General features: G+C 41.7%; 1 protein-coding gene across 5 annotated transcripts in view; it reads right to left on the bottom strand.

The window, feature by feature from the left end:
* The window catches only part of adgrl2b.1 (adhesion G protein-coupled receptor L2b, tandem duplicate 1), a 105,527-nt gene that overhangs the window by 26,442 nt on the left and 56,394 nt on the right, over nucleotides 1-22,691 (bottom strand). For all 5 annotated transcript variants that reach the window (XM_025066265.1, XM_017042450.2, XM_017042453.2 and 2 more), the window contains 6 exons: nucleotides 21,827-22,627; nucleotides 12,413-12,712; nucleotides 11,046-11,146; nucleotides 9,080-9,265; nucleotides 6,324-6,362; nucleotides 867-1,050 (listed from right to left, as the gene is read on the bottom strand). In XM_025066265.1, the coding sequence (XP_024922033.1) occupies nucleotides 867-1,050; nucleotides 6,324-6,362; nucleotides 9,080-9,265; nucleotides 11,046-11,146; nucleotides 12,413-12,712; nucleotides 21,827-22,627 (1,611 nt within the window). The remainder of the gene's footprint in view (nucleotides 1-866; nucleotides 1,051-6,323; nucleotides 6,363-9,079; nucleotides 9,266-11,045; nucleotides 11,147-12,412; nucleotides 12,713-21,826; nucleotides 22,628-22,691) is intronic.

Below are 22,691 nucleotides of genomic sequence, written 5' to 3'. Positions count from 1 at the left end.
CTTTCCCTGCTCTCCCTCCCTCCCCTCTCGTCATACCCCTGATGCTCACCTGGAGGTGTCATCTGAGCTTTGACAAACTGCTAATTAGGTGCAACAGTCATTTTTCTTTCTTTTTTTTCCCCCAGCCCTTCATGGAGAGGCAGGTAAGCTCGTCTCTGTTGCAACGTTTCTTTATGGCAGCATTTGTGCTGTTCCACTGTAACACTATCTCTACTATATTCAGATAAGTGAGAGCTCATGCTAAAACAGCCTGCCGGAAGTGCCTGGACGCAGTGATTAAGGAGCTAATATAAATCACATAATGCATTTTATTAATCAGTGCTTTTGAAGCAGTCAGGGAAGCTAGTGGTTATCAGCTTAGTTAACTAGCCCTAATGGGGAGGGCTGGGATTGGACCGGGCGCTGGATGAATGGAACAATGCCATTCACTTGGATTCTTTGTTTTCCCCAAGAGGTCCGGACACTTCATCACACGCAACAAAGTGACTTCACTATGCACGAAAAAGATTAAAAATCAATGAGGTATAAGAGAATAGAGGCGAGTGGGAGAGAATAACCATAGCAACAAAGAGTTTGGAGTAGAAATACGACACTTGACTTGTAAAAATGGAATTGTGTTGCTAATAAACTGCACGTTAAAGGCACGTATGCATAGTTTTGGTCTGCGGCGTGGACCGCGTGTGGCCGTATTTGAATTACGCTCCTCAATAGGAGTAAAACAAATACACCCTGAAAACAGTTTTAACGCTCAGTTTGAAAAATGATATGCGCTGCGCTGCCAACATGGAGAAAAAACAATCAGCATCAGGCGCTCTCCTCAGACAGATGTGCACATGCTGTTTTACAGTCGTACGGGGGGAACCTACTGATATTCTCCGCAGGTACTTTTACGATGGCTGGCTCGATCAGGTTTTCTGCCAGGACAAACGCCCCTTCCTCCAGGGTGTCCAGTAGCATTGTCGCAGCGTGAGATTGCTCTGTTGAATTCATGTCTTTCCAAGATTTCAGAGCTTCCGGCCTCAGCAGGTTGTCAACGGTGTCCACAATGGCCTGTATCCATGGAGACAAGTGAAATGTCAGCTTCTTCCCATTATAACTTTAGTTTATAACAAAGTGCAGTAACAAGGGAGCAAATGATAAAAAGGTCATGCATGGCCAACAGTGACAACAGCAACAGCAACTGAAACAGAAATATCAGGGTCACTCCAAATGATGGCATGATGGTTCAGGAAAGCCGTAACTGAAACAATAATAATGATACAATTGCAGCATGTTCTGGGGCTGTCATTTTCTCCAAAGCTCACATTAAAAAAAAAACAAAAACAACAATACATATGTGACATAGTAATTTAATAAATTCAAAGGTCGAGCAGGACGTCTGTCTGCTCCAAACCCAAGTCAAAAAAACTCCTCGGTCTTTTGCCAGAAATAACATTTTTCTGTGCGTCTGGTTGATATCTGCTGATGTACTGTGTCAAAATGAATGAGCAGTTAAAATCCTCCTGTTCAGACACAAAGGCATTAAAGGGTGGAGGAAACATGACAATAGAAAGCACTTTGAAGGTTCTGCTGAAGTCATGTCCCTACAGAAGGACTACATCGCTTCTATAGTAACAGATACTGACATAAAGGCTTCTGGTCAGGGGTCTACTACAGGCTACATGAGCTAAAGATTGTGACGCACACACACAAATGAATGAATAAATTGCAAACAACACTATGTATGAAAAAGATAAAAAAAAACTATAACCAGCTTCAAGGCACGGTGTCGCCATAAGTCCATTTATAAGTAGTTTGACATTAACACAGCGGATGTCAATCAATAATCCATGAGTTATAATAATAGTTGAATATCGATTAAAATTCATGCTGATTTTCTTTATGGCTTAGCAAACACGGGAGAAAATGTGTGCGTATTGTTGTTTTATTAACAAAGAGTTGAAAAAGAAAGGGACACATTTTGTGTTCCCTGTTTTTTTTTCTCTAAAACATGAACAGAGTGTGCACAAAACAAACCCCTGGCACATTTTTTTTTTTCTGCTGGCAGATGTGATTAAACAAATGTGCAACAGTACTAGCACTAATCCTTAACACACATCCAGTTGAGGGTACTTGAAGAGCTTTTGAAAACATACTCAACTTTCACCAAATAGTTGAGTGGGCAGTGATGAAGCATGACAGGTCCAATATGTGAAGTTCAATATTGTATTTTGGACGGAGGAGGTGAGGGGGTGGGGGGGCAACTAAGAAAGGACCCATTTGGAACAATTTGTTCATTGAATAGTAATGTAAAAATGCTCCAGGAGAAACCCAAATACAAAACAAATGTTTATTTGCCTCCACAGAATGAAATTGTCTGCGGTGCTCTATCCCCAGTCTCTGGTTTTAAGCAGTTATTTTCCAAAATAATAATTATCTCCAGGAACAATAATCTTATTTCCAAGACTAGATCTGCCTATAATGACCTCAGATGCATTTCTCCCGGAGGAGACGGGGCAAAACCAGGGAAGTCGTGCTTATTTTTAATGGCAATCCTTCATTTCCTGCTCTCAGATAAGAAGTAAGTAAAAACATTCCAAGTATTATGTGTTGATAAAACAACACATAATACTTTCCCCTGAACCAGGCAGGTCAAGTTCGTGACAAGTTGGCACAACGGAAGGACCCCGATAACTTCGTGATCTCTCTCTCTCTCAGGCCAGACAGTCGCACTCAGATTCCCTTCTGTGTGACAAATCAGAGTGACAACTTAACCATAGGTGTCATTAACCACAGCAAGGGATGCCACAATAATGGTAATTAACCACAACAAGGCCCTACTCACTGTACCAATTAGTCACAGCTATGATTATCCCAGACACTAATTGACCACATAAGGGATTATCCGTTTGCTGGAAATAACAAGAAAGAGGATCAACAAAAAGTCGGCACCGATATATGATTAACCGCAACATTTAACCACATAGCTCATGAACCGCAGCGATGACGACATGGGGCTCTCAGCATGTCTTCATATCTCAGGCCTGAGCCTAAAAATCAATCGCTGAGCCGCTGACCTTGAGGGCAACTGGAAGCTCGCAGGCTGTGACAATGATAAGAGTAAAGTGTGTGTGTGTGTGTATGCAGGAAAAAGAGGGAGAGAGAGAAAGTGTTGGCGATTACAGGGTAGGAGTCATTACACTCACACAGACAGTTAATGGTATTCCTCTCCTGGTGAGCCTTTCTCAAAGGATCCATGAAATCCAAATACAGGGTTGTGGAGCTGACTCTAATTTGTGCAACACAGAAAGAATCTGTGTCTTCAATGAATCCTCTTAAATTCTCGCCTGGGTGGAGGTCACTTCACAAATCACAGGGGTACAGACAGGGGGAGCCCCCCCCCACTCCCACTCCCTCTTATGACTCACTAAAGCCAGAGAAATAGATTGTGTGGTCGCAGCTCAGGAACAGGTCATCAAACACCCCAACAGCCCTGATGTCAAGAGCCAGAGTGGCTTTTTAAGCTCTCAACTAAAATTACTGCCGGGCCCGTAGCGTGCTAAATGCAAACATCTGCGTGCTAACATGTCATGACACAAATATATTTTTATTTAGCATGATTTCCATCCGAGCATAGCTCGTGGGCATGCTGGGATTAGCTAATTAGCGATAGACGCAGTGCGGGCTGATGAGACTTGATGATGAGGTTTGTTTTGCAGGTGCTCAGTCACAGACCGAGGCACTGAAGCAATTCACCTTAATTTCCCTCCTTCATTTGAAAAGGAAAAATATGTCAGTTTTAGCCCACGGTCATTGACTCCTGTAAAACATAGATGAAGATAACCTATTTGTCCTTTTTCTGGTTGTTACAAACGAGTGCAGACTGTTGCACTGGGATTTCTGCATCTTAACATGCGTTTAATTACAAAATACATCACAATAAATGAAGAAAGGACACCAGGGTGCACATTAGCATGAACAGTGGTAAGGGATGTTGTACATCTGTTTCCGTAGTTTATCAGTCCTGAGATTTAACAACAGGAGGACTGGGGAAATAACTAAGAGCAGCCATCCATCCAGGGTCTACTTTGGAACAAACTCTGTCCAGAGTTGAACAGAGCCAACAAGTGGGATGAGATGCAAATTTGATGAGATGCCATGAACCAACGACAGGCTTTTTCCATGGCGGAGGAAGCCAAGAGTTCCAACAGGCAATTGTCATCAAGGTGGAGAAAAGAGTTCGCTATAGGTCTCTGTTAAAGTGGGCTCTAACTAGAACTATGTTGTTAACCATGACCAAATAACCATATGCAACAGTGCGGGTAACCAACTGGATCGCGTTGCAGAGCATTTGTAATAATATTATGAGGAAATTGACCCAGTGTCACAATCTTTGCCTTTGCTTGGTAACATCCAGGCTGTGTTGGCAAATATTTGGTGAATACAAGTGGGACAACACTACACAATGGTGAGCCAAATGAACTCCGTAACTCCCAGACTTAAATCTGTGCCGTAACAATTCTGTTGTTTTTACCTTTTTACCTATCATCATGATGTAAGTTGATGTTTTTGGCTTTCTGGCAGAATTTGTCATTGATTGCTGTGACATTCTTGGAAATTTATATTCATCAGAAGTAGGTCGTTATTCCTCGGTCCAATGACACATGTCACAAATATTTTTAGACACTGCAGGGACCTACTCTCCTTCCTCTGAAATAGTTGCAGAAATATCTAATTAAATCTGTCCCGATCTGCCCCTGGTCCACGTTTCCAGTTTTTAAATTCATGTCTTTTTCTTATTACTTTTGAGCTTTGGTGTTTGCTCACTGACCTTGTGTCACTGGTTCATTTAGTATTTATCAGCCCTGCCTGTCATGTTTTGTTGATTCTGTCCTTGTGTGTCTTGTCTGGAGTTGTTTATGTTATGAAAGATTTTTTTTTGCTCTGTATCTGGGTCTCGCCATCTTCCTTGTTTTCATTTTCTGCCTCTGACTGTGCCCCCCCCCCCCCTCATGTCACTCACCTGTGACCTGTGAGGTGCCTCACCTTGTGAATTTGGTGTTCTGGCTGCCTGCTTTTTATTGTAAAACAGTTGGTTCTTTTTTTCCTCTCTAGTACCTGTCTTCGTATTTATGTTTCATTTTATTTTATCATTTACGCTGCAAATAAATCTCTAGTTTTGGTTCTAATTTGCCAGCCTTGGGTGAACATTGTTGCAACGAAATAAAAAAACACAGATGCTTCTTATATTCCAGAAAAGAATAATCAGGTTTTTATGTCTTGTTGTGCAAAAGTAATCTAGTGATAATTATCTCAACATCCAGGGGTGCATTGGAAACAGAAACCACTAATAGCTAATTTGGCATACTTCAACAGTGCCAATTTGAGGAAGGGTGCGGGATGGGTTTAACCTGCTGTGCCAGATGAAAAGTGAGAGGATCATAGGGAATCATCTGGGAACCTTATGTCTGAGCTGCATTTCAAAGCAATACATCCCGTACCTGCTATTTCAGTCTGAACGCAAGTGATAGGCCCACTGAAATTTCTCCATATCATCCTGACATAAGCATGGCTAAAAAGACATTTCACAACCCGAATCAGAAACTCCTCTCGTCAACATAACCTGGAATTGATGAAAGTTCCCTTCAGGCACAGAATGTTCTATGACATCCAAAGCATCTTCTCCTGAGACTTTTCACTTGTCTTTCACCACAAACAATCCTGTCACAGTAGAGGAAATTGAAAATGTCTCAAATAGGAACTAAGACGGCAGGATGTACTGCAAATATAGACATTAATCCCATAGATACAGGACACCTCTAATGGACATGGAGATTTTTTTTTTCTTCGTTTGCTGGGGACAACATAGACTAGAGTTGTACAATCTTAGCGAGTGAAAATTGAGCACACAGCCACTTTGATCACACTTCTGGCTGACAGGGAGGAGCAATTACGACCGTGGGAAGGCAATTATTCACACAACGTATAAAGAGCTGACGAGAAAGATGAAGAGAGGGAGAGTGAGGGAGAAGAAGTGGGGGAGGAAAGGGAGGAGAGAGGAAAAAAACCCGAAAGATGCTCAAGTGATGATGTACAGAGAAGGAGGAAAATGGGACAAAAACAGAGTGATATTGACGCTGGCGTCCTCAGATGGACAGAATGACAGCAGCAGAACACACAGCAGAGTCAGATGGGGAAGCAGCCATTACTGGTACATGGGGGATCACAACGCACAAACTGTAACAAGACAATCAAGGACATCGAGAGCGACAGTGCTGCATGCTGCTGATCAGACATTAGGGATCGGGGTAAAAAAAGCAACATGGAAAGCCTGGTAGTAATACCTTCATATAGGCCCTGCATGTCTTCTCCCTTTTTTGAAGCTTTTCCACACAACAAGAGGATTAAGCACAATAGACAGATTGTGAAAAGAGGTAGAAGAAGAAACAGGAGCCATTAGGTCATTTTTATTTAAATAGTGAGTTACTTCACATCAACAGGAAAAAGAGCAGGGCGTGAAACTACAAACTTAAGTAATGCCACAGCTCTATACGTGTTCTTGCGGTAACAGTGCTGGAAATCTAAAAAAAATGAATAGGAATGATTTAATTGTTAGATGAGAAATGAACGGCCCTGTGGAAGAAAAAGATGCTGAGACGAGAGTCTGATGCTCCCCATTAGTGATCCTTTAAAATATGTTCATGAGATAAACAATGTGGGATGAGGTCATTTGTATTTCCTGGCATAGAGAGAATAATGCAGTGCTGCAGCTTTTAAAATCTCCACTGTTGGTCTCTCTCTGGTATTGGATATGTCACCTTCTTCTCCTAATTGAGTCAAACCAGAGAGAATTTAATTCCGTGGCTCTTTCACTGAATAAGAGAACATATACATAAAGAAATAGTTTTAATTCACATCATACAGACACACCAAACCCCTCACATGGAACCAAAACTGTTTTAACAGATGTTTCCATTGGTTCAACTTTATGGATTAAAATGTCACTTACTACAAACCTAAAGTAAAGGGCAATAATGTGAAGTCCATTTTTGCTCTTTACATTTAAAAACATAATCTGGAGTCAAAGATGTTCTAAGTTATTTTTAGTGTTTTCCTTTAACTGTAACTCTCTGTTTCTTTAGACTGTATTTTTTTATATTTTCAGCCAGATCTGTGCCATTTCAGCATTAGGTCCTTGTTCATGTATTTGCCTGATATCCTGTAGCCCTGCAACATGAATGACAAAGATTGTTTTAGAAACCAAGCAGCGTTTGACAGCATCAGTCTGCTGTGACAGCCTGCCGGAGCTGAAGAACAATGAAAAGTTATTTTCTATTCTTTTTCCTTTGTGGCTGCGCACGTGTTTTCTAATTCTCCGGAGCGGAGCTTCAGTTTCTGACACACCGACTGTTTCAGTACTTGATGGTTTTACCCTCGACTGACACCCTAACAAGGTTTTCACAAACACTTGTGCACCTTTTTTAGACCTCAGGTGTGTTAAAACTAATACAGATTCAAGGCCCAATTGTTAAAAAGTAAATAAAACCCTCTGTAAGTCAACCTGTGTTCTAGTGCAGGGCAAATATAAATATGAATATGTTTTAACACATTTTGTTCAGTGCTAAACTTTTACAAAGTTTAAGACTAGAGATTCAGAAAGTGTTATAGTACCAACATGACAAGTACTTTCTTGTGATTTTTTTTTTGACAGTTCCTAAGTTCACATCCTAAGGTGTTGGGTCGGATGTTTGTGTGTGAACGTGTGTATACGTCTATATGCGCCGATGGTACGGGGTCGTCACACCCTACATGACGTTTCATCAGAAGGAAGCCGTCGACACATATTTCTCGAGAAGAAAACACATGCGGCCACAAAAACATGGGATAAGTGACACAAAGGGCAAAGTGTGAAACCAGGTTTAATGGAGCTCAGCCTGCAGTGTGTGTGTGTGTGTGTGTGTGTCTACATTTGCCGCAGGGACGCTGTCTGTGATCGCTGTTTAGGATTTTTAGCCGCTGTCACCCCCGTCCTCAAAGGGCAAGACTGAGACGGCTTGAGTTTTTGCAGACTCGGATCGAATTTCCAGCATGCTGACAATGAGGTTGAGGCTTTTGAATGCATCAGTGGGTCTCTACTGGCCGTGTCTTTTTGTATTTTTCTCTTAGTGTCTGCTGATCTTGATCTGATTAGGGTTAATTAGCTCTGACTTGGGAAGAAAAAAAAAGGTCTACATTTTTGGTTGCTGTGCTGCAGCTATTGCATATTATGTTTTTCCTGCGGTTTTGTTATAAATTGTATTTTTACCTCTGTGACGCACACACACAAAAATGCATTATCAATGGACAGTAAATATAACTTCAAGAGAAGAGGATGTTTGATTAGTGTGACAAGTTTCCAAGGATCACTGATAGATTTTCCTGTGGCGAAGAGATGAAGTGAACGCACTCATTAAGCAGCAAAAAAACACTTCAAATATGCGTCATCATTTGAAGACCGGGACTCCGTGAATATAAGGGCACAAACAACAGGCGTAATTGTGGTGCAAATCACCTTGTTTACAGGAAAACTAGAGTGTCGATGAAGTCTGAATAACAATGTGATTTTTCAAACTGTCACTCATCTCTCCACGGGAATGACTGCAGCTGAGAGCTGTAGGTACGTCCTGGGCCTACTCCTTCTCTGTGAGGGCTGCAGAAGCTCCGGGAGAGAAGGGATTCACACTTGTCAGCAATGAAAAGTTTCTCTCTGCCTTAGTGGGGGGAGTGCGGGGAGGGGGTTCATAGCCATTAGCTGCGTTAAGGGGGAACTGCCAGGTGAGCCTGTGCTTCTTAAGGCAGGGTAATTACCACAGAGCTATGGAGGTGGGAGCCTTCCCTGAGGGCTAGCCCTGCCTTTCTTGCCCCTTCACCTGAGACTGTATGTTGTCATGAGTGTGAACGTGTCTGCACTGGAGCGGCTGCAGACACAGCCTTGTGCTGCCGTGTGTCTGTAGGTGTTCTACTAATGAATGTCCTGAGTCACGCTGACACCAAGCTGGGCCAAAGGGGGGACAAAGTTTAATGAGAGGTTACCATCGGCCAGACAGGAATTTCACAGTACCTTGTTGAAGCTACGTCCAGCTGAGTCCTTCTCACTGGGCCTGAGCTCCTGCAGCTGAGCGTCCAGGATGTCCACGAGCTGCTCCATCAGGCGCACCGAGGAGCTGACGTCTCCGGCGAACACTGGGCCCTGTGTGTGGCGTGCCAGCTCATTGGCTAAATTAGCAGCATTTTCACCACTTCGAATCTAAAAACAGTAACAAGGAAATCAGAGGGGGGTGAGGTGGTGTCTGTGAAGCGTCAGTGTGGCATGCTTGAAATGATGGCACTGCGGTGTGAAGGTGTAATAGCCTATGCACCATACAGTGCACACCAGCGCTGCCTGATAAGAAGGGCAACGTTATCATCCGCGATTTAACGTGCGATATGAGGTGTAGGTGATTAGCATGCAGGACAATAGGCAAGTGTGATACACAGGCGTCAGAAAAAAAAAAAGAAAAGAAGAGACGAAGTTCCTGGCAGCATTGATGACGAGCTGTCAGTGTCTGTGCTCTCATCTGTTAACACTGCAGGCCCATCAGTTATCCTGTGATTAAGTGCTCTAATTCTTTTAGACGCAGCCACAGTTAACTAACCTGCCATGACGGAGCTGCGACCCAGTTTTTAAAACACAAATTCTTTTCATACAGCCGCTCATTTACGGGGAATTTAAATGAACAAAAAAAGAAGCTGGAAAATTCTTATGAAACTCTCCGTAAATTATTGCAAATATGTGCAAAAAATATATGAAAAACTCACAGACATATGTTGTACTTTGATAAGGTGACTGACTGCAGTAACATCATTATGTTTTCAGGTGTCTCTAACGGCTTAGACAAGTGTCATCATTACACTGCTGACATTTTATTTCATTGGGTTCTTTAACCTTTAGAAATGGACTGTTTTGAATTAAGAGCAGACATCACATTTTTAACCACCCTTAAAAAAAGGTTTTGATAGACTGAAAGGGAACTTCAATTCAGTCCTTGACAGTGCAAATAATTCGGGTGTCAAAGACATTCGAATTTAGAATTCTACAAAAGAGAAATTCTCTGATGCAAACTCCAGTGGAGGATATAGAGACAAATATCTGAATTCATTACACAAATACAGTGGTTTCAAGTTATCTTAGAACTTTTTGACCAACCCTTTACTGTACATCATGCATTATTCGACTGTTATCGTGTATACTTTGCCTCTAGGTTGGTATTTCTAAGTAAAAAAATAAAGGGAAGAAAATAAAAAATCACTAACTCAATCAGCTCAGTTAATTATATCTAGTTTGTACCGGTTTCACTAATTAATGAGCAAATATGTAGGAACAAAAATACGCCTTTCAGGCTCCTTGTGTCATGATAATGGGTGCAGGCGTCCTGGAGGAACTCCCGGATGGCACTGAACTCAAAATAGCTGTAAAATAATGCTGGGTACAGCAAAAGTGTGTTTAATAACTGCATAATTGTTTCTTTTAGTATTTGTCGTCTGCGCTTTTTGCAAATCGCTTTTTAGAAATCGAGAAAAAAAAAAAAGATATCACATGCACCCTGGGTTTTTCAGACTAAAGAAAAGTTAATAAGTTAATCATTTAACTCACGTTAGTCCTGAACCCTGCGTGAACCTGAAGTGGGTTTTTTTTTTCAGTCCAAAATAAAAAGACTATCTCTGTCAACATCAGCTCTCTTCATGCATGACTGTCGACCATCAAAGCAGGAAATTGGGCCTTTCAATACAACTAACTGAGTGAAGTTTTTTGGCATTGACTTATGATGTTTTAAGGCCCCTGCTCCCTGCCACCACACTGCACTGGTGCATTGGAGAAGGTATTTTCAGGATGTCTACCACCAACCACTTGTGGAATAATGAAAACACACCAAGGAAACGGGTCAGAAGTTTTGACTGCTGGGTTATATTTCAGCTGTCGACGACAGGCTTTTTTTTTCTTTTTTTTTTTGCTGCCATATTGTATGACTGACACATTCCTAGTTTACCTTTTGTGCCACTTGAGTTACCCAGTGGGAGGTGCAGTTGCTGAGGTCTGGCCCTCTGGAGCACCAGGTCCCTGCCACAGTGCAGAGGAAGGAGGCGACGCCTGTAGTAGCACAGAACAAACACAGCCGTTGGAGTGCAGCCAAAGTCATTCTCAGAAAAGGTTTCTCCTGCTGAGCCTTCATTCATACACTCTCAGTCACCAGAAACTAAACGGTTTGGCAGGAGCAACAAAATATCTAAAAACCTAAAGGTTGTGTGTGTGTGTGTGTGTGTGTGTGTGTGGTCCTCACAAAGTAAAAATGTAGCATTGAGACTTAAGTACTACGAGGTTTCTACTCAGCTGCCAGAAGTAAAAATCAAACAAAAAAAACATCGACTGAGGTTTGTTTGCATTAAGGCTTTTTTCGCTTGTTAAAACATTACATGCCGATCACTGTAACATAAAATACGGATTCATTCTGATTAGTTAAAATCAGTACATAATGCATTTAAATTGCTCATTTCCTCTCCTCCTACAAGCAGGAAAACACTCTCTACTTTTTGCCTTCTACCTTTTGCAGAGTGATTTTATATTGTCACCGTTCTGTCAGTCTCTGTGATTGTGAAGGGAGAGGAAGGGGGAGAGAGGGCGGGGGAGGATGTTTGTGAATAATTCCTGCGTTATAATCGTCATCATCTGAAATGTTACTTTATCCGCTGACTTTTTCTTCAACCAGACGCAGCTGTAAATATAATGTTCCGATTTAATTAGCAGACACTAACTGAAATTCATACACACTGCGTTCCTTTAATGCTTTTTAATTGGCCAGGAATTTTTATTAGCCAGTTCTTCCGTCAGCGTGTTTATGCCACATTAGAGAAAACTGCCTTTCGGTGTAATTTTGACCATTAACAGACTTTAAAAAATATATACAAATATAAAATACAATACAATGGTTTGCATTGAAAAAAAGAGTTTAAATGTTAATCAATGACTTGTGTTAAAATGTGAGTGGGAAAATGAACTTCCAGGTGGTAATTCCCTGTGAACTGCTTACAGTCTCTTTTTTCATCAGTGACAGTGAGTACTATGATGTACTGAAGTTTCCACGCTTGTTAACAAAGCAAAGTATTTCCAATTGTATGTAGATTAGGTGAAAAAAGATCATCTCATGTCATGTATGACTACTTTTAAATTTAAAATAAAATCCAACGTCATAAAATATGTACTTTTTTAAAATAAATAATGTGAATACAGTCTGGGGCTTCTTATGTTTGTGGTAAGAGGAGGAAGAAGTACTCTAACTGGAGTACAGATTTAATCATTAAATGGTACTATAAAATGTTACCAGTACATGGTGTACAGATAATCCAGATGGTGGCGTACCTCTGGTCCCTTTAGGACAGGGCCTCTCCACCGTGCTTCCAGAGTGGGTCTGTGGCCAATCAATGGCTCTCCTCCTGGTGGCCTCACAGAAGCGTCTGGGCGTCGGGGGCAACTCTGTGACGGTGGGCTCCGCCATAGTTGACCCACGTTTGTCCTCAAACGGATCTCTCCCGTCTCGAGGATCTGCTCCTGCCACGGTGGTGTCAGCGTGTCCCTTCACCGTGGACATGGTCGTGGTTGTGAAATTTGGGGTTGTCTTTGTTATGGATGATGAAACGGAGAAATCTTCAATGGTTGGCCCTGGAGGGAGAACAGAATAAAGGTGTTAGACCTTGGTGATAAATGTCCTTGGAACTTGCGTCACTTCTAGCTGTAGGGAAGCTGTAACTGCTTTGACTTCTGTGGCTTATTTGTTGCTTGCTGCTCATAATTTCAGGAAATAAAATCTCCCACCTCCTATCTGCTCCGTACTGAGAGGAAAATCAAGGCAAAGCTACGGCACTATCTGTCTCGGGCTATTTTTAGTTTCCTAAGGAAAAGCAGCAGCGGTGGTGGTGGTGGTAGGCTCTCCTTTGACAGAGCGATGATTTGTTTCCCACAGAGTCACTACAATGGGCTGATTAAATGTCAACAAAAAAGACAAAGACTGCTTACATTTGACTTTCTGCCTGGTTTATCTCTCATTTTGATAAAGCCTGGCTGGCGAAGAAAAAAAAAAAGACCGCATTGCTCCAAACTAAAGCCATACATCAGCAATATTTCAATCCCACAGTATTCACTCCACACCAGCCCTGCAACGGCAAATGTATGCATGGATCTGCACAAGCATATGAGCTCTCTCCGTTGTTCTAGTGTGTTTCTGCCACACAGAAAACACTGCATGTACAGAAGTCGGCTCGGAGCAGAGGCGTTGAAACAGGGTAAGCAGAGCAGACACTGCCTGGGGCCCAAAGTACAGCACACCTAAGTACCTCAACCATATGAATGCTAACATGCTCAGAACGCTTCGACAATCTGTACCAACAACTTATTATTATTGTTGTATAAGTTCACATTCAACTACTTCTAAGTCTTCTTGCTGTAAATTTACAATTATTACTTGCATGTTTACTTAAATTAAGGTTGATGCCATGCTTACAGCGCCCACTGCTGGAGCAACTAGCACAAGTTTTTACCTGTAAATTTGAACTTTTACCCCCCGTGCTGAGCTGAGCGTTCAAACTTTCTATGAAAAGTGACAGGCCTAGATGGCATGTGGGTTTGGTCTGGCTTGATGTAGAAAACCTGGTCCTTTTCGCCCGCGGCCCACTGTAAAACGCCTCTGGCTGAGAGCCAGTGTATGGCAGAACCAGGAATCTACACTTCTGTAAAGTATAAACGGACAATGTGAATGAAACAGGAAACACAGATATATTATCGAGGGCATGTCTAGGGGGAATAGACGGTACGTCTTCGTGTCACCTGCGAGGCTGATCATACATTTCCACACAAAGCCGCCCGATTGTACCTACAGATAAAAGCACCTTTAGACAACAGGGCACTTCAGAGTGACAGGAAGTCTTTTCCTCTGGGTTAACTGGGAAAAAGGTAATATCATGCTACCTGACACTCCAATAACAAACACACATTCCCATTTCCTGTGAGAGAATAGCGGCCAAGGCCACATTTCACATCGGTCAATCATTTGTCGTTCGGCTGAACTTTATTTTTGGTTTAATATCGGTGAGTTTATGACCGGGCTGACACGGACTGATGTGGTCACAAGGCCTCGGGAAAAGCATAAAAAACTCCTCACACTACAGCTTAATAGTTACATTTTACTCCGTGACCTTCTCCGTGACAGGGACCATGGGTAATTACTTTGTACTTATTCAATCACTGGAGTGTCAACGTGCCATTTAGCTGCACATCCACAGTTTGGTCAGAACGACTGAGGCGGTGACGGCTAACATATCATTAAACGTTAGTGGGAACCTGTGGTCACAGTAACTCAGAAGTTAGAGTTAAAAGAACCCAAGTTCTGCTGCCTCATCCTCTACCAGCAGAATATATTGTCTTGCTCTTTCTTCTTATTTTAAGGTACAAGATACATGGCAGCGAAATCTGATTTAAAAAGAGCCGAGGTCTGACTCTGAAGAGGCTGTTACCCCAGTAGAAAATGATGCTACCAAAAATATTATATATTGCAGGTGCAGATTTTTTATTGACTCAGGAAAAGTGAGATGATTCATGGGCTGACTCAGTTAATTCAATATATGCTTATAATGCAGTGCAAGGGTGAGTGTAATTGGTTTTCAGATTATTAAACCTCTCTGAGCAAACTTCTGCTTTTGCACTAGGGCTGCTGTAAGCTCTAATATGCTTGCATCGCCCAATTAAAAACAGCCCTGACCACATTATTCTTCTCAAACGATCAAAGCAGCCGTACCTGACACGTGTGAGCGCAAATATCAAAAAACACACATTTGTTTCAGCTCCGCGTTTGTTTTTTTTTCTTCCTTTTGATGTTTCTATCTTTGTTGCGACAAATTGAAATGCAAATGGGTTTTAACGGCATCTTAAATCATTAGCGGTTCATTCAGTTTGTGAATGATGCAACATACGCAGCGCGGCTACGACTAACGATTGTTTTCATTCCTAATTGCCGTGATGATTACTTTCTATACTGAATGTCTATAAAATATCTGAGGAGAGAAACCATGAGCTGCACAATTAAAAAACAGGATTAATGGGCTGCAAGATAAAATTTAGATTGTGTATGTAGAGGTGGGAATCAATAAACACAGACGTCTGGATAATGACCGTTTTTTTTTTAAAGAGCTGATGGGCTGATTACATTTTTTTTTTTAGCTGTGAGTTAGTCATGATTAACCTTCATTCCAATTCATCTGTATTAATTTTTAATTATTTGACTTTATTTACTTTAAGCACAGTAAAGATAATATTTGAGATTATAATGTTTTTCAGACATGTAAGGACATAGAGGAACAATAATTGGTGGAATTATTGCATATACAATCCATGTCACTGCGCCAATGCCTTAAAATTTCAAACAGATTAATTTCACAAATTAATCAAACACGATAAACACCTACACTTGAAATTTGTATGTGCAAAATGTTAGACTTAAATTTAGAAAATCCTTAAAAACAACAGTCACGAATCAAATAAAGTTGGTTTCACACAGGAACTGACTTTTGTGTTTGTCTTTGTCCACACTGTTTTACTCCACTGGTTTACTGCTTTTTGGTGCCTTGGATCTTTGTTGAAAAAACAAGATGTCACCCTTCAGGGACTAATTAATTAAGAATCAGATGATGTGATAATGAAAATAATTCCCTTGTTCACTTTTAACAACCTGCTGAGAGCAGGGCCTGTGAAAATCAAGACAACATTTATCGGTTCCTGTTTGTTAAAGAAGCACCAGGCTGTGTTTTTTCACACTGTGAGATCTTCGGTCAGTGTCTGTCTCTTGTTTATTCTCTCAGGCGGCATCGTGAAATCATAACGCTTTAATTACCGAGTGCACTCAGATGTCAAATGAGTGTCTTTTTTTTTCATTAAACACACAATGCAATCTTTGTGCACGGTTATACTCAGCGGGCCTCGTGTTTGACACCAGATTGAATCCCATATAAAAAAACCCATTCAAACATGTTACATGTCTGTTCAATAGCAGATCAAGCCGTGTGCTTGTCATATGTCACTGCATGTGTGGGCTCCCCTACCCCCCCACCCCCCCCCCACACATATCTGCTCTGTGCACTTCACATTTTCTTTTGATTGTGGAGAGAAAATTCCCCCCGCAGTGAGTGTGTGTCCTCGGATAGCGCGGCGAGAGGGCTGCACCAATTAGCCTACCATTTCTCTCAAGAGGCAGTGAAGTCACTCTTTATGGGCTATTCGACACCACAGGCACACTGCAGCCATATGCCGAATAATACCTCCTGTAAATAATGGAGGATCCTGACACTGAACACATGACAAATGGCTGTCACCGGGGTCTAAACAGAGCATGTAAATTAAAATAGAGCTAAAAGCAATAAAGAGCATTAGGGAAGGTCATTAATCACGGCATGAAGAAGGAGGCAGAGTTATATCATTTTATCGTCCCCAGGAGTCGTTTGTGTTTCTGTGGGAAAATTGACAAAACAATTTGCCTACGATCAAACCATCATAAACCCAGACATTTGGCTTGACCTGGATTCTTTATTATTCCTTTTTTTTATATACATAACATTGTTTGTCCCCTGTCAGCACTGGCAGCTTTCTACCTGGGAGTAAAACCCACTCAAGAAATAGACCATAAGCTGCTCAATACTCACAATTAGCAGTGAGTGCAGTGATAAGTCACTGCCAGACATGAGCACTTTTTTCACTATTATTAAATTTGGAGATGAATGACTTGAAACCAAATGAAGGCTAATCCTCGCCATACAATAACAAACAGACGACTATCTTTGAAAGGAAATATGTAATGCTTTGTAAATGAAAAGCGGATCTGTTTCTAAACCGTAAAAATACAGTGAGCCAATGACAAAAAAATGTGAGGACACAAAGAGAACCCAGTTATTATTTGGTATGTCGTTGGGAATGAAAGGCTACAACTCAGACAGCAGCTCTGCAAAAAAAAACAAACAAAAAAAAAAAAACACAGGGAACACAGAGGACCAGTGGAATGAGTGGGACAAAAATGTCAGTGTTTGATTACAATGGGAAGATAATTCTGTAATTATTCACTTACATACTGGTTTTTTTTTTTTAATTTCCTCATCCATCATCAGTGCTGGCCTGTTTACGTCAGTCTGTGGTCATTTTTACATTTTCAATAGAATCATAATTAAGGCAGCACTAATGATGCTTAATAAAAGATACCTGTTTGTGTGCCATGATTGTCCATGATTTTTTTTTCTTTCAGTGTGACTCAATAATAAGATAAGTCTCAGAGGAGAACAACACACAGAGAGCCACACTGGGTCCCTGAGAAAAAGAAAAAAAAACACTGATAATTAATTACAGGGAAATACTGTAAATCCCACAGGACATGAATTTTACATTAGGCTGTTTATGTGCGCTCATGCAGGACTGTTTCGTGATGGGAACACACAGCTGTACAAAGTACAAGGCTCCAAGACAATCTCTGCCATTGTTTCAAATGTTATACTAGTGACTATTTGATCGTTTTTTTTCCTGCTTAAAAACAAAAGTTGTAAAAGTGTTTGCGACGCTTCCCGGTTCACTGACACTTGTTCTATTGTGGAGCAGGATTCAGGAAAAAAAACAAAAAACAAAAACCCTGCCGGACATATCCTGTGTCGGCGTGGTGTAATTTATGAGAGCTGAAACTGAATCCCGCGGAGCGGCAGACGTAGTGCAGCCACAACTAGACGGTCTGAGTCAGAGGAAGGTGGTAAAGCAGCTCACAATAAAGAGACAAGCAAGGAGACAGGAAAATATATGTGCAGACAGAAATACACACTCCCAGCAAGGAAAAAACTGTGTCCAACATGCCTGTGATGTCCACTCGGAGTATTTCCTGCCATATTTCAGCCAGAACAATCAGAGCTCTTTCAAATCTTCGGACTCCCTTAACTCCGGCCTCTATTTCAGTTAGGGAACATCATGCTTCAGAGGCTGGAACACAGGCTTAGTAAATGACACTGCTATAAATGTCCTCTGTCTTGAACTCAGGGACGGTTCAGAGATATTGAGGCAAAGTGAAGTGCAGCGAGGTGCACAGCTGCGTTTACCCACAAAATGGCTGAAAAAAAAAAAAACCTCAGCATTGTGATGATAGATACTGTGGCATGCAGGAGGATAGGAAACAAAATCTTTTTTTTTTTTTTTTTAACAATTCAATCCAGCATGAAGCCCACTCCTGCTCGCTGCTACCAGATTACTCAAAGTAGCTCAGCCTTTCGGTCAAGGCCATTAATTTTATGCCTCTCGTTCCTATGGTCTCAGATCAATTCTACCTCCAACAAATTAATTTTCTCCTTTCTCTCCTTGTTAGTTTGAAATGCTCTGGGCAATTACTGTCTCTTCTGATTGTCCCTTTTTTCATTTGTCAGAGCAAAATCCATTAATATCTTGTTTGGTAATGGTGAGCACCTAGGTGTGCTTTTTATTGGCCTGCACCTCTCCCACCCAGAGCTCACAGGGGTATTGATCATCACTGTGAGGTGTTCAAGATGCATTAGCGGGACATAGATGTTTTCTTTAAATGCGTGTAAACTGTTCGGAACAATAAGCAAAAAAGATCAATACGGCCGAATGCTCTTAGCTAATCAGCTAACCGGAGTCAGGAAAGCCACGGCTCTGCAGCCACTGGAGGTAAAATAAAGGAAATACCGACAAGTTGCTAAGGTCACTTACGTTCTGCTTTGATCACTTTGCTAAAACTCCTTTAATATAAACCTCTAATCCTGCTGGCACCTCGGTGCCTCCCTGAGATGAGCATTAGAGCCAAGGTTGAAACTTCTGACAGAAAAGGACGGCGGCACTGACTGTGTTAAACTACTTTCACCAAACAGCAAAATATACTAGGTTTGGAGTACGGGGTAACTTCACTCTGCGGTCGATGAATCTTAATGGGAACAATTAATTTCCTTTACGCCTCAAGTGCCCCTCAGTTTCAGTGAGGGAGACATTATTTCAGCACCATTACCATTACCCTGCAGAATAGGTTGTTTAATTCAACGCCATATCATGGCCGGCGATAAATCCTAATAGCTACACAGCAAAGAAGCTAAAGGTGTAAGTCTGAAAAAACTTAATAAAGAAGAGCCAATTATTTTCAAGTGCCATTCAAACTTGGCCACAGCGTCTTGAGGCGCTTTCTCTCTCACTCTCTCTCTCTCTCTCTCACTGTCTTTTTTTAAAACTGGCATTATTTCAAAATGCTGCAATAAAATACAGTTAATGAAGCACTGTGACAACATCTGAAGCTCAGATTTAGTTTCTAATAAGAACGCGGTGGCATGAAAACAGGTAGTTAGCATAACAAGTGAAACTGGGAAGTGTGTTCTGCTGGTGTTACTTTGATTAAATACAATGCTCCTGCAGCAAGTGGCAACATTAGGCCTATATGTGGCATTTATGTTTACTGAGGCATTACAGTAGCTGAGAGAGCACATTAAACCCCTCGTTGAATATGCTCCGTGATGGCCACTTCTCCCTCAGCCCCTTTTAAAGACAAGAAGGGTAATTATGATAATTCTGCTCTTAATTACATTTACAGACATAAAGACGTGAACAGTGGGCACGCATACTGATCCTATTACCCTCTGAGTATTTGTCAAATCTGGTCATGTTGACTTAGTAATGAGACCGATTTCATTTTTGGAAACAAGTTGTTTTACGTAATGGTAACTGTAAATATCACAATGAAATACACTCTCTCTAAAATGCACAATTCTAATTAAAGCATGCAATGTTGAATTAACTGCCTAGACGAAAACATAAAGAAAACGCTGGTCCATCTTGGCCACTGTCAGCTGAAATGTAATAAAATAAAAAAGTAAAATAATGCTATGCAATGTAATAAACCAAAAGACTATTCTGTTCAATAAAACATGGCTTTGTAGGATTTTTTAGTGCGTTAAGTAAATATAAAATATAAGAGATATTTCATATTATACAATTATTATGATTAAAATTGTTTTGATCATTTGTCGACTAAAACTAAATTAAATTCATAGCAGTTTTACTGAATGAATTGGGACTAAGTTACAATAGTTAGTGATATAGTTCCATTAAACCAGCTCTGTTGTGAGTTGTACACAGTCAGACACATTGTCATTGTCATATTGGTGATTTACTGGTGGCTCAGGCATGTCTTTCCAGAGGCTGCATTTCCTATATCAGGTATCAGGTACACGGTGCGCACGCACACACACACACACACACACACACGCACACACACACACACATGGCTGGTTTCTTCTCAGGTTTAAGCTGTACACCACTGTGACAGCACCACTGTTCTAAACCATACTGCATGTTTGTTGGTTTGTTTGTTTGTTTGTTTTTTTGGATTCCTTTTCTTGCATTTGATTGGCTTAAAAATCTGCATCTGACTAACATGGGCTAAAATACCTTTGGAACCATTTTGTTTTATTTAATTTAATGTAATTTTAAAGAAGGTATATTTGTATTTAATTTACCAACACTTAAAGTGAATGAGTGTAATACATTAACTCAGTATGGTACTGAGTTAACAGTTTGCTAAAAGGGTAATAAACTAAAATACATATATCAACATATAATATCATGGCCCACAGTGTTAAAATCTGGTCCTAAATATTCTGGTTGCTCAGAGAAAGTCAGCTGAACTGAGCTGAACTTGGGTGTGAAGATATTATGGCAGTGGAGAGTCCAGGCAAAGAAAGGAAAACAAACAGACGCTGAGAAGAGGTTAAAGTTCAGTAGCACACAGCCTCCACTGGGGCATCAACACCAGGCCAGGTCAGGAATCAAATTTCCCCCCTTGCAAAGCCCTCCCCAATTTTCAGAAGTTAAAAATCATAACCTAATCCGGACCAATGCTCTGGGGCAACTTGAGCTTCTATAATAACCCGGGTCACGGTTGTTGTTTCCCCACTTCATAAAGGAGACTTAGCCTGGCTCAGTGGGATAAAGTGGCTGCAGTCAGGTAATTAATCCTATTATCAGCTTGATGTCAGCTTCCTGACTGACGACATGTGCGTCTCCTCTCAACAGTTCAAGGATTAATTCAAACTTCCTGACAGCCTGACAGGACTCTTCAAGGTAAATGATCTCCTACCTGTCAGTCCGCTGACTCATTTGACCACGTGCTAATGTCTTACACACACTCCAGCCGTGTGTTTTCAACTAATATTACACCACAAACCGGACGATGATTATCTCCTGATCTAGGAGAAAAATTGTCTTCTACGAGGATGATGTGGTAGCCATGGCAACGCTACTTGAAATCCCACAGTAAGCGGGAAAGGATAACCTCCGTCACACTGAGCAGAGACGTTTTAAAAAAGTATTCACAGGATTGGAGAGAAGTTCAGAGGGGCAGTGTTCATAACGGCTGTGAATAAGACCTGCGATTTATAAAAGGAAAAAAAAAGATCTGCAGCAGAAATCTGTCAGTCTTTGTTTGCATCATTCTCACAAACAATATCCTTTTTTTTTTTGTTTTTTTGTTGTGACGCCTCTGGGACCTTCTCCTTTTTCCGAGGTGAATCTGTAATTTATGTCTGCAAATGAGCCCTTTCCCCAAGACCAGCACAGCCCCCCTCCTCCCTCCCCTCTCTCTCCTACATCACACCTGAATTGCAACAAAAATTAAAAGGCAGCCATCTGTGACATCCCACGCTGCAGCCAGACAATGAGAGAATTATTCAGAGACAATGACGGAAACAAAAATTAAATAGCTCTCACCTTCAGCCGGATCCGGTGGCCCGAAATCCAGGTCATAGCGCAGGATGTAAAAGTTATTCCACACGTAGAGCTGATTGTCCCTGGGGTTGTAATCCACGGCCGTGATGTACTGGTACTGGTTGGGGAAGAGGATGTCGGTGTATTCACCGTAGTTCAGCTTGGTGTTGTAGATGTAGTCGATTTGACTTCTGCTGGTGTCGCTCTCGTTCTCTTCGTAGGTGGACCGCACCACGTGCAGCACGCCGCACACCATGAAGGCGTTGGAGGCAGAACGTTTGTCGTACGCCGTGTCCCATGTGTTTTCGAACCTCAGCGTGTATGGGTTGAGCTGGCTGATGACGATGCGCCCATTGTTGTGCTCCGTGGCGTAGATCACCCATAAGCCCCTCTCATCCACAGCCAGGTCAATGTCTGTCTTGCCGCCCCAGCGGTAGGGTGAGGTGTCGTGGTAGTTGGCGTTGTTCACAATGGCCTCACCACTTTTGATGCGCGTGCGCAAGTCAAACTTGACAATGTTGCGAGTGCGTTCTTTGTTGAAGAATATGGCGCCGTCATACGCCACGAAACCAGTTCCATCGACGCGGTGGGGCAGTTTGTAAGTGGTTGTTTGGCGGCCATTTTTAAAGTCCTCCAGAGAGGCGTACTCAATGAGGGTGTCAGTGCGATAAGGTGTCCAGGGCATGAAGAAGACTTTGTCTCCGGCCTGCAGCGGGTCCTTACACCAGGACCCCGCCTGCTGCTCCGCCTCGAACAGGAAGGTGGCTGCTCCTACACCCTTCAGTGTCCCAGGACAAATGAAAACTAGTGACAGAAGAGAGAGTGAAACAAATACAATATGGCAAAATGTTAAAGCACAAAGAAACCA

Source organism: Cynoglossus semilaevis, chromosome 20 (assembly GCF_000523025.1).
Source record: "Cynoglossus semilaevis isolate Cse_v1.0 chromosome 20, Cse_v1.0, whole genome shotgun sequence".
Lineage (NCBI taxonomy): Eukaryota > Metazoa > Chordata > Actinopteri > Pleuronectiformes > Cynoglossidae > Cynoglossus > Cynoglossus semilaevis.
Note: the sequence above shows the minus strand (reverse complement) of the source record. Positions and strands in the feature narration are given on the sequence as shown.